The sequence below is a fragment of the Phaenicophaeus curvirostris genome, chromosome 8, assembly GCF_032191515.1.
Source record: "Phaenicophaeus curvirostris isolate KB17595 chromosome 8, BPBGC_Pcur_1.0, whole genome shotgun sequence".
In the NCBI taxonomy this organism is placed as follows: Eukaryota; Metazoa; Chordata; class Aves; order Cuculiformes; family Cuculidae; genus Phaenicophaeus; species Phaenicophaeus curvirostris.
Window position 1 is genome coordinate 11,510,283 of NC_091399.1, and position 15,627 is coordinate 11,525,909.

Genomic DNA, 15,627 nt, shown 5'->3' on the forward strand with positions numbered 1-15,627 from the left:
TTGCTCTCTACAACTACCTGAAAGGAGGTTGTAGAGAGGAGGGTGCTGGCCTGTTCTCCCAAGTGACAGGGGACAGGATGAGAGGGAATGGCCTCAAGCTCCACCAGGGGAGATTCAGCTGAACATTAGGAAAAAAATTTTCACAGAAAGGGTCACTGGGCAGTGGCAGAGGCTGCCCAGGGAGGTGGTTGATTCACCTTCCCTGGAGGTGTTTAAGGGACGGGTGGATGAGGCACTGAGGGGCATGGGTTAGTGTTTGATAGGAACGGTTGGACTCGATGATCCGATGGGTCTTTTCCAACCTGGTGATTCTATGATTCTATAAAGCGGTGCCGGATGCCTGTACCTGTGCCAGAGGCCACAGGGAGCCGGGGAACACTCGAGGAGTTTCATAGAATCGTTAAGGTTGGAGAAGACCTCTTAAGACCAACCAGTACCACCGCCGCCCCAACGCGGCCGCGCCGGTGTCGGGCTGAGGGCGTGAGGCGGCTCGGGCGGGGAGGGGCCGCCCCGCCCCGTTTCCGGTGTCATGGCGGCGGGGGCGCGGCGGCGGGGTGCGGGGCGGGCGCGGCGGCGGGGCGCGAGCGGCGGGACGGCGATGTGAGGGCGGCGCCATGTCGGGCTGCCTGTGGGGCGCGGCGCCGCTGCTGGAGGCGCTGGGCCGGTTGTGGGAGGTGCAGGCGCCGCTAGGCAGCGGCTCCTCGGCCTCCGTCTACCGGGTGCGCTGCTGCGGGGACCCGCGGGCCCCGCCGGGCGCCGTCAAGGAGTTCGTGCCGCCGCGGCCCGGCCCCGCGCGCCGCCCCGGGGCCCGCCCGGCCGCCGACTGCGCCGAGTACGGCTTCCGCAAGGAGCGCGCGGCGCTCGAGCAGCTCCGCGGCCACCGCAACATCGGTAACGCCTTCCCCCCGCCTCCCCTGGCCCCGGGACCCCTCCGCCCCGCGGCAAAGCGGCGTCTCCGAAGCGGTCTCCCCCGCAGCCGGGACAGGGCAGCCCCGACCGAGGGGAAGGGGTCCCCCAGTCCCTTTGGGAATACGGGTTCCTTCGCCCCCAAACGCCCCGCGGGCAGGGCTGGTGGTGCCTCTGGGCGGACAGGCGTGAGGCCCCCTGCCTCCGCACCTCAAAGTGGTTTCGCTGCGGTGGGCGCTTCCCGGTACCCGGTTTGGGCAGACGGGACTGGGTACCCTCCTCCTCCCCGCTGCCGGGGACCTGCGGGTCACCTCCCCGGCGTGGGCGGGAGAAGGCAGCAGACGGGCGTCACGCTTGAGATGGACAGAGCTGGTTGCCCCTGGCAGGCTGGGGCACTGTTGGCCAGGCTCTGCCGGGACCCCCGGGCCGCCTGCCTGCGTGGGAGCGGGCGTGGGACGGGAGCGAGCCAGAGCATCAGAGACAGCTGCTGGAGGCCTCCAGGTTCTCCCAACTCTGACTTTTTGTCTTTGTGAAACATTTTGTAATACTGACACGCAGGAAAAGATTGGCAGATGTCTCAAAGCGAGCAGTACTATCTCTGTTTTACCCGCTGGGACCTGCATATCCGTGTCGCAGAGATTGTCCTTCCAAGCAGGAGCACCTGGCTGCGTTGCTGTAGCAGGGTCTTCCAGTATGCGTGAGACCAGTCTGCCCTCCTAAGCCTGCAGGGGTGGCATGGCTGTTTTTCCCTCCAGCTTTCTGTATATCACACTTTTGTAAAACAGATTAGATGCCTCCTGCAGCTTTTGTGGTAGTCTTGGCAGTCGTGGAGAGTAGTGGAGCATGATAACTGTAATTGCTCATTACAAATGTTTGTCAATGTGTCTCACCGTAGTGACGCTGTACGGTGTGTTCACCAACCACTACTCTGCACATGGCCCTTCTCGCTGTCTCCTCCTGGAGCTGCTGGACATCAGTGTGTCCGAGCTGCTGCTGCATTCCAGCAATCAGGGCTGTTCCATGTGGATGATCCAGCACTGCGCCCGAGACGTTCTTGAAGCCCTGGCATTCCTGCACCACAAAGGCTACGTGCATGCAGACCTCAAGCCACGCAACATCCTGTGGAGTGCAGAGGAGGAGTGCTTTAAGCTCATTGACTTTGGACTTAGCTTCAAAGAGGGGAATCAGGTTTGAAAAGTGCTGCTCTCAAAGCACTTGGATCTGTGTTGAATTGTGCGGGTCTGTGATGCTTTCAGTTCACAAGAGTGATCAGAATAGTTGCTGAGCTGGTGCTGAGGGTTTCCTGGAAAAGACTGAAATGGTGACTGGCCCCAGAAACAGAAGCTCGTGTTCCCATTCTCCTTGCGTATCTCTGGTTTCTGTTGATATCTCAGCCTTTGCACTACACATCGACATGAATTCCAAAGTTAACGATGCACTGAAAAAAGTGGTGTCTTGGCTTCCTGGAAAGTTTGCTAGTTTTTAAATATCCAGACAAGTGGGAACACCCAGATCTCTAGAATTTCCTTTTATCATCCCTTATCAAGTGTAGGAGTAGTCCAGGCTTTACCATCAGCCTCCCAGTCAATGACATTATTTCTGGCAGTGTCCTTGTGCTTTTCTTCACTTCCATCGTATCACCAGCAGCTTCCCTTTTTCAGAAAGTCTGAATGTTTCTTTCCCATGCTGTTGTGCAAATGAAAGCCCACACTGCTTGTGGAAAGTTTTTTACTAACACAGACAGATCTCTGCTTGTTCTGCTCTGCTTCTTCCTGTTTGCTTTCACTCTCTTTATTATGCCAGGGTTTTTTTGGTGATACTGTGTTTTGTAGATTTGTCCTTCCTCTTTTTATTTTTTTCCATGGCTTCTGATGAAAGCAGAGAGCCCCAGGAGCTTCTGCTGTTGGCCTGATAGAGTTTCCTTTCATTCCCTCCTCTCTCAGTAACTATGAAAGACCTTTCAGGTCTCTGAAAGGTAACACTAAAGCTTTCTCATTGGGTAGCCTCTTAGCAAATTTGTCTTCAGTCACAGTGTGATGGGCAGTAAGTCTAGTAAACAAACTGATTTTTCTCTGCAAGTGTTGTCCTGGCTTGTCCGTACTCCATGTTCTCTCCTCATTTAGAGGTTTTAAGTTCATACCCTTTTTTCACTGGTTTACCTGGTATTAATGGTACAGCCCACTGATCTGTGAATATCACAGGGTTGTGTGGTGGGTGACCTGCCTCTACATTCTCTGCTATTGGAGGTGTTTTTAATGTTTGTACTTGACAACTCCTCTGTGTTATTAGTTCTCCCACATTTTTGGATGAATGCTGGTTTGTGCTGCTAATCTGCTGCTGTCTTATCAGCAGTAAACATTCTCATGGTGTCTAATGCAGATATGATTTTTAATTCAAGTCTGTGTTTTGCTTCTTGCTCTGTTAATTACTTCATAATAGCTGATCAAGTGTTTTATTTGCTTCTGTGTTTCCTTCCAGTCTTTCTTTGGGCTGTTTCCTTTGCTAGTTCTTAGGAATACATTTGCCATGTGTGTGAACCTTCCAACTCTGCTTTGAATGTGCAGCGGGTATCAGCTTCCTCTCCCACCTTGGGCAGCAGCAGCATAAATGCACAATTTCCTTATTTGAGTCAAGGCTATTCTGCTTTTATTTGTGACAGCTCTGCTGAGCTTATCCTTAACTTTTCCTGCTATTACTGTTTAACAGAGAATGGCTGCACGTAGAGGAAGGTCTCTTCCACTTCCATCTTTCAAAATGTTTTAGAGTAAAATTCCATTTTGCAATTTGGCATTGACCATGGTGTTTTCTCTATCTCTAAATATTGTTTGTTGGGGCTGCTAAACCACTTTTGCTGTGCTAGAGGTTCTGCTTTTTGCTATAACAGGAGGGACACTGATGAGCAGCTTGTGTATCGATTTTTTTTTTAAGTTTGTAAAACGCTTCTGAGCTCTGTTCCCTGAAAATGTCATTTGTAAACTTTATTTTCAGAGAAGCAGATGATTTTGGTTTGCATATATTCTCCTGGTTCCTAATTCTGCATCTTATTCTTCTGTCATTCCTTGAGTCATGTTAGTGTGTCTAAAACAAGCCCTCCTGTGTTCAAAAGACACAGCGTGCAGTCTTTTGACGCTTAGAAGGCTCGGCTAGACAGAGCCTCAGCTTACCAACTGACTGTGAGCAGGAGGCTGGACTGGAGAGCAACCCCTTCAGCTAGCACTTGTGTTATTCTGTAATTTCCTATTTTCTTTTAAGCAGGCAGCATGTGGACGTTTTATTTTACTCTGCCAGACATGGCAGCTGGGCGGGTGTTGATCACTGCAGCACTTCCAGCTGTGGGAAGGAAGAGTTGTGTGGGAAGCACCTCTAGCAATTTCATTATCTGAGTGTTAGGTGCCTGCTTTGTTCTTCTAATGTTTTGTTCCTGAGAACATCAGTACTTTAATAATGGAAGCTGCTACAGATCCACACTGTCCAGATGAGGCTGTTTGTGCCCTTTGTTGTCAGTGTTGGACCCTTATCCTGAAACTTCTAGCATCTTCTGTGCTTATGAGAAGGTTAATGGGCCAGTCCATAGTGACATCTAGACTCTTCTTCCCAGCAGTGCTGTGCTTCAGAGAGATCTGATGTTAGTGGGGTGCCTTCTGTTTTCTGGGAGACATTTTCTGTTCCAAACAGTCTTGTTTTTTCCCCTCAATGCAGCAGTATAGGGAGTTGAACTACCTGTCTGGCACAACTGGCTGTACAACGCTTTCTGTTAGTTTAGCAATGTTTTGGTAACCCATTTGGAAGGGCCTCTGTGAACTGTTTTAAGGGTGCAGCAGAGAATCTGAACCTGGAACATTAACTTTTTGCATTTGTTTGATCCGTAGGATGTGAAATATATTCAGACAGATGGGTATCGGGCTCCAGAGGCGGAACTGCAGAACTGCCTGGCACAGGCAGGGCTCCAGAGTGAGACAGAATGTACCTCTGCTGTGGATCTGTGGAGTCTGGGAATTGTTTTACTGGAAATGTTCTCAGGAATGAAACTGAAACATACAGTCCAATCTCAGGAATGGAAGGTGAGCGAGAGCTGCTGTGGGTCTTCTTGCTTGCACCAAACTAGTCCTTCTGCTTTCTATTTGGAACCTGGATTTGTGAGGTAGCACCTGGCAACTAGAGGGTGTTTCCAGGGTATTTCTTTAATCCTATTGCCTTGAGAATTAAGGTTTCAGAGCTTTAAAGACCCACCTGCCATGTGGGACTGATGTGTCTGAAAAGGTGCCTGTGTTTACATTACTGAAAGCTGAGGGTTCCAGGAGTCATGTGTTTGGAGCCTGTGTCTTGCAAAGATTTGGGAGGTGAGTTGCGCTGGCTGTAGTGTGCCTCAGAAAGAAGAACGAAAGAGATGTCTGCCAGCTAGTTCAGCAGCACAATGGCAGAGGAATTATTTGCTGGTTTTAGTCTAACTTTAGCTCTAATTTGGGGATCTTCTTTTAAGCCTATATCCTGAGAAAACGAGGAAGACTGCGTTGTGAGCCTAGAGCCTGACTCCGTCCTCTGTCCTGTACTAAATAGTTTTTGTTATGTGCTCCCGCTTCCCAGTAAGAGTATCCTTTCAGCACCATAACATCCACTGTAACAGCAAATCTCCCTGCATATGGGAATTCCGAGCTTTTGCACAGACAAAGGGGAAAAACATCATCTGATGTGGGCCTGCAAGTTTAATGTGTGATGCTGGAGCACTGGAGATCTTTTGAGAACACCACAGTACCAGAGCCCTCTGCATCTGGTCCAGAAAATGATGAGGTATCACAACCTTTGTGCTGGCCTTTTTTTCCTCCCTGAACACTGTTTATTTTTCTTTCCAGACAAACAGTTCTGCCATCATTGATCGCATATTTGCCAGTGAAGGAGTGGTTAATTCAGCCATTCCAGCTTATCACCTCAGAGACCTTATCAAAAGGTATCTTATCATATTTATTAACTGTTGTTTAGAGATGTGTTCTGTAAGGTTTCATGCCTTGTTCTTGGTGACTTAGAGCCCACACCTAGCACTTCCCTTTCTAGTTTTTTAAAAGATCTCCCTACTGCTGTGGTAGTAATGAGCGCAAGCATTAGCAGAGACCCTGCAGCTCCTCTGGTTTTGGCACAATTTGGAGTAAGCACATAAAGAATGTCAGTCACGATGTTCATCACTTGCTGTTTCAGTGCTTTGCACTTCCTGGCAGTGAGGTTATATTTGAAGAAAACTGGAGACTTCGCTGCTTTCCGGGAGTGTTGTCAGAAACGAGGGAGGAGGGCAGACAGTGCTGCTTTTCCACTGGTGTCAAGATTTAAATGCATTTGTGCAGTTCTCTACGTAGCGGCAATCTGCCAAGGGGACTGGTTTTGCTGTCCTGTGGCTCCTTTGACATTAAAGAGTGAATGAGGACACAGCTTGGCAGAAATAGCGTCAGGACCTACTGGTATATCATAGAGTCATTTGGTTGGAAAAGACCTTTTGAGATCGTAAGAGTCCAAGCATACCTGTCCACCTCATAGAATCATATAATCATTTGGTTGGAAAAGAGTAAAATAGGGAATGTTCTCAGGCAAGCTCTGGGCTATTAGCTGCTTTGAATCCGATTTGTGGAAAGATGTGGGAGCTCCTCAGGGTGTGATTGCATTCGTAAGACTGTGTGCCTGAGGTGTAGGCTGATGAATGGCCTGGGGGGCTGGAGCTGGAACATACTGTGTTCCATGTGAACTTGTAAGTGAGCAGCTGCTGTCGTTCAGTGCTGAAGGAGAGCCAAGTACCATGTACCAAAAATGCTTTCAGGTGAACCTTCTGATGTACTTAAGCTGTGAATTGGAAGGCGTGCTTCTCGCATCTCTTTGAACCATAAACACCCCAAAGATAGGATATTCCTCTGTACTGGCTCCCTGCTTGAGTTGAATTTGTTGATGCAGGAATGACACCTGCAAGAGCATAAGGGTATCTCTTCTCTTCCAGCATGCTTCATTGTGACCAAGGAAAGCGAGCCTCCGCTGAGAAGGCTTTATGCAGCCCATTCTTCAGCATTCCCTTTGGTAAGCTGTGTGTTGCTTGTGGCTTTCTCAGCATGTCCTGGAAGCAACACAGAGTGCAGTTAAGTTGTATTGCTTCTGGTTCTGGCCTTGATGTTACTCCTTGGCTCTTTGCAGTGCTTGTAGGCTGTCTGTGGTACCATAGCAGGCAGGTCAGAGCAATGCTTGTGTTCTCAGTGCTGCCCTGCCCCTCTAGCCCTGCAGGCCATTGCTTTTCCGTGGTTGGACTCCCAGTAAATTCTGCCCAGATCAAACTGACCAAGAGCGTATTGGCAGCAGCATTCGTCTGAGGGGACAGAAATAACGAAGGTACTTAATGTAATATTGTGACCATTAAGGTGCTTTTGAAGAGTGCAGTTCTATTTGTGGTAGATAGATGTTTTTTCTCATGCCAAGAGTTTCTCAGTTCAGGAGCCAGAAATGTGAGAGACAAGGGCAGTGGCTGGTGGTGGCATATGTTGCTGCACCCTCTGCATAAGCTGAGTACAGTGAAGAGCTCTGCATCCAGCTTTTCTGCAGCATAAATTAATGTTTTGGGCATCCAGCTTCTGGCTGGGCTAGCACTTTCCCTTGAATCTCAGCCTAGATTTTCTTCAGCTGCTTGGTGTACCTTGCAGTGAAGGTTAAGTATTTTCTCTTGAGGTCCTGTCAACATACTGTCATTCCCATGTATTAGGCAAAGGTAACAAACCCTTTCCTGTTTTCAGGCTTCTCTTGTATCTCAGAAACTGGGACTGTTGTAGTCAAAGCCACCTTCCGTGAAAGGAGCTGAACCTTGCACTCAGTATTGCTTTAGGGCAGAGGGAATAGTATACTGGCAGTGCTTTCTGTGCTAGTTTTAAACACACAGACCTCAAACTGTATCTTGGAAGGTGCTTCTGTGGTTAGTGCTACAAGTTTATACAACAGCTTCATTTTTTCTTAGTTGCTGGTTCCCTTCTTTGCCAAACTTGTACATAAGCTTATGTGCACAAAGAAGCTTTTACTGATGCCTTCCTGGGAAGTCAGAAAATGATCTGTTGCCGCCTTTAACTTGGAAACAGTAGTTCTGTTTAGAGCAAAGACAGCTGAGGGTGGCTTTAGTCATCATTAGCCAAGTCATCACTTACCAGTTCATCAGCTTCTTTCTTGAGCTGCTTGCGGGCTGCAGCCCTCTGTGTTGTCAGTGTGGCTGGTACTTTGAAGAGGAGCAAAGGGGTCTGGACAGAAAGTACCTCCTAGCGCAGAAGGGTATTCCAAGAAATGCATTTGTGTTTTGGTTACAGGAAGGCCAGATGGCTCCGAGTCCTAGGGTTTAGTTTGTGCCCCTCTCTGAAGAAAGACATATGAAATGAAGGACACACAGACTTGAATAAAATGGGCAGCATGTAAGACCACAGTGACACTTCAATGTTCTTTCAGTCCCCAGTTCATCTGATGTTGCCTCTTGGTTACCAACAGTTCTGTGGAGGAATGGTCCCAGAGGTCTGCTTGGACCTGGAACATGCCTGGTTATCTGAAGCACCTTTCTTCAAAGAGCTGTCCCTGAGCACTGTCTGAACATTGTCTAGACTGATGAGGACTTTCATCTCCTGAGCTTTTCATAAGGACTCTTCCATGTCAGGCAGGAGGAGATTATAGCAAGTATGCTTGCCTCTCATTGCCTCTTGCATTATGAAATAGCCATCTTCTGTCTACATGTGGCAGAGATGTCAGTGCCCTCGTACATATTGCATGCTTAGCTTGAAAAAGTATTTCCAAGGAAATAACAGCCTGCTATCTTTGTAAACATAGTCAGAAGGCTTAAGGAATTGGAGCCATTTCCTCCCTCTCTCTTTCACTGCCAGGTATGAGAACTGTGTGATACTGCTGTTGTGTTCAGCTGCTGTAGCTGCCAATACAAATAAAAACGTTAACACACTCCAAGTACTGCAAGTTGGGCTCCCAGGTCTTAAACTCATGACTGGCCTACCAGTCCTTTTCAGGAACATGAAATCAAGCTTTTGTTCCTGGATAAGTGACACTGTCCCTTCTGCTTTGAGCTTCAGGAGGACTGTGTGTCCTCTCAGATGTGACTCTTGTACTTTGGCATTAGTCTGTCCACTGTGACTGTTTCCTTCTTCCACAGTAGTATCCATACTGTTCCGTGCCATCTTGGAGCTGCCTGTTTTCCAAAGCCAAGCACCTCACAGCAGTGGACTTTATTTCTGCTCCTGTGAAGCTGTTCACAGGATCACTGCTTACCCATCCTGTGGGTATGCCTTATTCTACATGGTTTGAGTAACTAAGTAGTTTTCCTCATTTCTGTTGCAACATTGTCCGGTGGTCTTCAAAACAGTGCGTTGCCATTGGATTTTGAAGGGGGAGAGTTTACATGGTGTTTAGGGAAGAACTGCATGATATCCCAGAGAGAGCCAAGGCTTATCCTTTAGCATAGCTTACGAATTGGAATTACAGAAGCTGGCTGGCCTGTTTTTAGCTTGTCTGATAGTTGTAATGAGAGGCGGGTTGCAAAGTGGTTCTTTCATCTTTTCACATCTCCATATATACAGGGCAGTCTGCTCAACTAGCATAGCTCTTGAGATCACATCAGCGCATGAATCTGAGCTAAGTAGTCTAACTCTAGTCTAAATTTCTGCTAGCTTTCTAATTTTAAAAGCAATTGCAGGTACTGGCCTCAATGTAATTGCAGGGTGCACTGAACCCTTTGGAAGAGTCTCTCAGTGCATAGGTGAAGATAAGTTAGAAACAAGGAGAATACAGGCTGTAAATGCAGGTAATAGTGGAGGGAAGCAAAACTGTACTGCAAAAAGCAGTAAGTGCTTGTGTATGATAGTGCATATTGAGTCAAATTCCTGCTTTCTTGCTCCTTTGGACTTTTTTTTCTTTTCTCTAATTCTTTGTGTATCAAACAGCTCCCCATATCGAAGATTTGGTGATGCTCCCCACACCTGTGCTGAGGCTGCTAAATGTTCTAAGTGATGCTTCTCTACAGTGCGAAGAAGAATATGAAGGTTGGTGCAAACCTTGCAATCCCCATACTGTAGTGTCATCTTACAGACTGTTTTTGGCTTTACAGATGTTAGAGCAAACAGAAGGGCAATTAATAGGTGCAAGAACAGCAAAGAGCTGCTCAGCTGAGATCTAGTGGGCCAGCTGCACCAACAGACAATAAATTAATAGATAGAGACAGAAACCAGAGCACGTAGTGATTTCTTGAAGGATCCCAGTTTTTTTTTTTTTAAAAAAACGAAAGTTTAGTTTTGGTTCCTTCTTTGGCTAAATGCTTACAGACCTCATAATAATGTGCTTGTGACTCTGAGCTTCTGCTGGACATGTGGAGGACTCTGAAGCTCAGTAACACAGATCCTCAAAAGTTTGCTAGTGAACTTACCAGTGGAGAACTGAAATATCACGTTGAAGCTCTTCACCTGTAGCAAAAACTGTGTGTGGTAGGTGGCAAGGCATGTTGGTGGAATTTGTGTTTCTACTTGCTCTCAAATCTGAGTGGCAAAAGCTAGAGAGCTCTGGTCATGAGAGTTTAAAAGGCTGAAAAAGGAGAATTTGTGGCAGCTGCTTTAGTTCGCCTCCTCCAGGCACCATAACTAAAAAAAAAGAAGAAAAATAACTACAAATCCAAAATGTTTTAAGTCCTGGAAGGCCAGGCTTTATATGCAAGGAAAAGCAGTCTATGTGCTCCAAAGTCTGCTGTTGGGGATTCACTGCCTGCAGGTCTGTGTTCCTGAGCTTCAGTTCAAATGCTTTGTCTCGTTATGCGACTATTGAGCAGTGTCAGCTTCTGCACTGGCACCTTTCAGTTGTTTATTTTGAATTTAGAGGAAAAGGCTACATGTTGAGTGAGTGTTCTTGATGTGTTCATCTGGCCTTCATTTGTTTCTTGGCTCATTCTACTTTGCAAAGTGAAAAACCACCTGCTCTTTCCTTTCTCAGATATCGTGGAAGACATAAGGGATGAGTGTCAGAAATATGGACCGGTGGTTTCCTTGCTTATTCCAAAGGAAAATCCTGGTAAAGGCCAAGTAAGTGAATGGAGGAAAGAGGCTGTGTATTCCCACATACAATCCATCAGCTGCAGCACCGCTGCTTGGCTCCTGGAAATCTCCTGGCTGATGATAGTGCTAAAAATATCTGGTTATCTTGAAGGACAGCAGAGGTTCCTTCCTGGTTATATAAGGTTACCTAACCTGGGAGGTCCCCATACAGCTTTAGTAGGGGATCTGGGATATGTGAGGGAAGGGGAGAAGCCAATGAGTGGGAGAGGAAGCATTGAGGATGTAGAACATCATTCCTCCTACCTTAGTGAACACGCCCCCCTTAGAAGTGAGGAGCAAGTGCTGAAATTCCAGTTCAGAGATGCAATTCGTTCCTTTTTAGCTCCACAGCTCTGGGCTCAACCAAGGATAGAGGGGAAAAAATTGTTTGGGATTTTGTAGGGGTGGGAGGGAGTGGGTGGCAAGCTACACTGGAAGTCCTATTTCTCCTCTCTCTTTCAGGTCTTTGTTGAATATGCAAATGCTGGTGATTCCAAAGCTGCCCAAAAAATGCTGACTGGAAAGATTTTTGATGGCAAGTTTGTTGTGGCTACATTTTACCCACTGAGTGCCTATAAGAGAGGATATCTGTACCAAAACTTGCTGTAGGCAGTAGCAACAATCAGAAGAGTAGTCTTGATCCTCTTCCTCACGTGTTTTACAGTTGAATGTACAAAAGAGCTTCCTAGCCCTGCTTTTGAGTCATCTGTGAAGGAGAGACGTGAAGGACTTAACTGGGCTTTGAAACTTTTACTGCTGCTTTGTGGTGTGCAGAGGAGGCTGAGATGGCTTTCAGCGTGTGCTTGTGTGTTGTGCTTGCTCAATTACATTGGGTGTGTGGCTTTGCCCTGGCAGGCACTCTGGTGGCTGGAGTGATGACTGTGGGAGCCTGGGAGGCTGAGCAGGTCTTGGCAGGCGCTTTTAAGTGACTTGAAGCCGGACCATTCGATGTCTTGGCACTTGGCTTTGCTCTGGAGAGAGGATTTCTTTGATAAGCTTTCATATAATGCGTCTACTCTCCTCCAGTGCTAGGGAGGAGGAGGAAGGCTTCCCTGCCTTTTGCTGATATCTGTGATAAAGAAGCAGAATCACCATCCTCTCTAAACTATACCAAGAAGACTTTTGAGTCTTCATATCACGTAGAGCAGAGAGAGGCAGTGAAATCATGTACTGAGCCTGTGGCATTACCCTGTTGCCATCTTGTGATTCAAGAAGAGCCATCCGTCTGACCCTGCACAGATGGCATGCTGAGCTTAGGCAGTGCAGGTAGTGCTGCCTGCAGTGAGCTGGACTTGCTTGTATGTCTGGGGTAGGGAGGGACTGATGGTGGTGTTGTCAGAGCAGTGCCAGCCTCAGTCCCAACACAACCTGTAAGCACTTTGTAACCTGAGTGATGTGAAAACCCTGTCATGTGGAATCATCTTTCTAACACATACCCTGTTCTGGCACTGATGCTCCCTAGCTCTGATGCCAAATCATCTGTAATATGTAAGTGTCTTTAGGTGGTACTTATGGAAAGAGTGCTACAGCATGCAGTATTCCTTGTGTCTCAGCAGGACTTCTGCCCTGCGAGTCTTAAAAGAAGGAACAAATCATAGGTCTATCATAGGTCCCACGCTTGACTTTTCTGTGTCGTGTGTTTTGGTTTTGCATTAACTATTAGACTTGTAGATTAGAAGCACTGACACTTTTGGTCCTTCGTAGGTTACACAAAGGGCCTGAGGCAATCTGAGATCCTGCATGGAAAGGGATTGGTCAGTCATTAGATTTGACTGGCCAGGAGAAGGTCTTTCCCAGTGCCAGGAACAACAGCCATGTGCTTTTGGAGAAAAAAAGCCTGGGCAAGCAGCATCACTGCTGCCTCAGAGTGAGCTCTCTGCTCATGTGGCATCAGTGCACAGGCACAAGTTTGCTCACACAGGTGCTGTCATGGGGTAGGCTGTTTTCCCAGGGGTGTGCAAACCCCTACACCCTTCTCCCTGGAAGGATGGATGCTTTGCTCCTGGAAAGCGCAGTGCAGAACAGCACTATGTAGAAAGGCATCAGCACATTTTGGCTTGCAGCCTTGGTACCAGTTTTAGTGAAAAGGAGAGCCCTTGTGAAATCTTTTCTTCAAATGAAATACTTGCAGGCAGCTGCCTGAACCATCTCCAGCCTTCCCTGGAGTAATACCTGAATTACCTTGCAGTTTAATTTTTGTATCTTGTTGATGCTGTATTTGCTGGTATGCTGCACTTAAAAGTTCCTTAATTTTGTCCTGTGCATGCCTTTGGTGTTCAGGAGATCCAGCGTCTGTAGCATTTCACGAGTCCGTGTTCCCCTCAGTGCTGGTGTAGCGTCCTGTCTACCACGGCCTCTCCCAGACTTCCCCAGAAAGGACCGATCTCTTTGAATTTATCGGTTGCCTTTGAGATGGTAGGTTTTCCAGGAATAAAAGAATATTCCACAATGAGTTTTAAGGTTTGCTAATCAGGCTTTTTCTGGGAATGATGCTACTTTGGTGTACTTAGCTGTAAGGCAACATCACGTAGATGGGATGTGTTATTCATTGCTTTTAATTTAACGTTCCTTGCTGTGAAGCACCTTTAGTGTCTGGGAGGAATTGGATTATTAACTAGGTGAGGATTTTTCCTATGTGAAGAGCAGTGTTTAAAGTACTCTAAGAGTTGGTAGGTATTGACTGACCTCCTCAGCTCTGAGTTGTTGCTGACTCTGGCAGGCTGAGCCACGGAAAGCACTTTGACCTAGAAATTAATCTCTTAAATGCCATTGTGTCAGCAGCATTAAGCCCCTTGGTGCAGTGTGTGAGGTCTGTCACCTACAGCAGTACTGGGACAAGGAGATGCCAGGGTTCAGGGGCAGAACTTAAATGCATGTAAATTCTCGGATGCATTTGTCTGTGACTGCGAGCTGCTCTGTCATCTTTCAAGTGCACCTCTCAGTCAGAATTGTGCTTTGGATAGAAAGCCATGCCAGGATAAATAGTTAGAGAGGTGCTACAACCTGTTGCTGCAGCATGGTAGGGCTGTTCCGTGAGAGTTTGGCTTGAGGGTTATTCATTTGCTTTAAAAGAAGCTAAATAAATCAAGATGCAAAATCCTATCACCATATTTTCTCTCTGGATGCTTATGAGCTTGAACACTGTCCTGGTAAGAGTTGAAGTTGCTAATCTCTGTCCTGTCACTGGATCCAGCCCCTAGCTTCCCTCTGCAGGCTATGGGGTACAGGGAGGTTTAGAAACTCCTCGGAGCAGAAGCATTTATCATTATCCCTCACCCTCTGCCTTCAAAGCCTTTTTCCATAAAGTGGAAGCTTTTTCTGGTGTCTCAGCGAGCTATTGGTGACTTGGCATATGTTTAAGCCCTGCTAAAACATCTGATTTTCTTAACTCTAGATTGTATCTGAAGTGTGCACAGTGATTCATTCCAAGACACCTTTTGTGTGGTGTGTGCCTGGATGGGCCTGGTTTCCTCATCTCCAAACTACTGCCTGCTTGAGCTACACAAGTGTTGAGGCTTTCTGCTCAGATACTTGCTGGGTTTCTTGGTGTGTGTTGCTGACACAGCTCCCTCCAAACAGCCTTTCGTGTAGCATTGGCTTATGTGGTCCTAGGGAGTCAACAGCAAGATGTGGAAACCCACAGACTGCCTTTGAGGGAGAAATCTGCTTTTGGGAGCAAAGGGATGAAAGATGAAGCCTCTAGAGACAGCCAGAGAAGGCTGGCACTGTTCCAGCAGGATGCCAGGGTGGACATCTGGCCCTCGTCCCTGGAAGGAAGCATTCCAGGGCACTGGGTTCCCTTGAAGTGTGTATGTGAGTGGGAAACAAGTTGATGCTCTGCTATTCCTTGGTGGTAGTTGCGTTTGGTGGAACATCTGACACAAGATGTCACTGCTAATTGAAGAATGGCTGGATAGAATTTTTCCTCTGCCTCCAGTGTCAGGGAGCAAGGGGAGAGAGCAAGTTCTTTACACTTCCACCTATTTATTATATGCAAGGACAACTGGTTTTTAAATCACTGGCTGAAGCACAAGTCAGCTCTGATCTTAGTTCTGTTCTAGTTCTTTTTTTTAATGGTCTCCAACTACCTAACAGCAAAGCTTGAGCACCGCCTTGTCCCCGGTTGTCTGTCTAGAGGGCTCGTATCCTACTTCCCACTGCGCCGGGTCCTGTAACCACACGCCTCCTTTCAGGCCAGGTGTCAGCGTTGTACCCCCGCACGCACCGTTGCTGAGCAGATGTGTGCTTGATACAGGTGATGAATAAACGATGCTACAGTGCAGACCCGTGGCTTCGCCAGCTTTTCTTGCGGGGCTCCTGCTGAAACGCCAGGTAGCTGGGCGGCTCCTCCCTCACCGTGCGCCGGGGTGTCCGTCCGGGGGTGGGAAACGGGGCTGACGGCTGGATCGCCCCTCGCTCGTCCCCCTGGAGCGGCGGGAGCGCCGGCCGGGATGGTGACCTTACCGGGGCCCCCGCCCCGTCCCGCGGGGAGAGCCGCCCGCCCCGCTCTGGCGTAGCGGATCCCGCAGTGACGCCAGCACGAGGAAACCTCGCCAAGCGCTGACGCGGCCGCCTCCCCGGGGAAGGCGGCGAGCGGCGCGGCCTCCAGCCGCCGGAGCGAGGGGGCGGGCGGCCGGCGGCG

The 15,627-nt window shown here is 48.1% G+C and overlaps 1 protein-coding gene across 1 annotated transcript; it reads left to right on the forward strand.

Annotated features, from left to right (window-relative positions):
- The first annotated feature begins 513 nt into the window (after nucleotides 1-513).
- On the forward strand, nucleotides 514-15,267 carry UHMK1 (U2AF homology motif kinase 1). The gene is made up of 8 exons (XM_069862465.1): nucleotides 514-891; nucleotides 1,802-2,094; nucleotides 4,776-4,967; nucleotides 5,757-5,851; nucleotides 6,881-6,957; nucleotides 9,849-9,947; nucleotides 10,885-10,973; nucleotides 11,448-15,267. Exons 1-8 carry the CDS (start codon nucleotides 615-617, stop codon nucleotides 11,592-11,594), a joined length of 1,269 nt encoding a protein of 422 aa, XP_069718566.1. The 5' UTR covers nucleotides 514-614; the 3' UTR covers nucleotides 11,595-15,267.
- The last annotated feature ends 360 nt before the right edge of the window (nucleotides 15,268-15,627 follow it).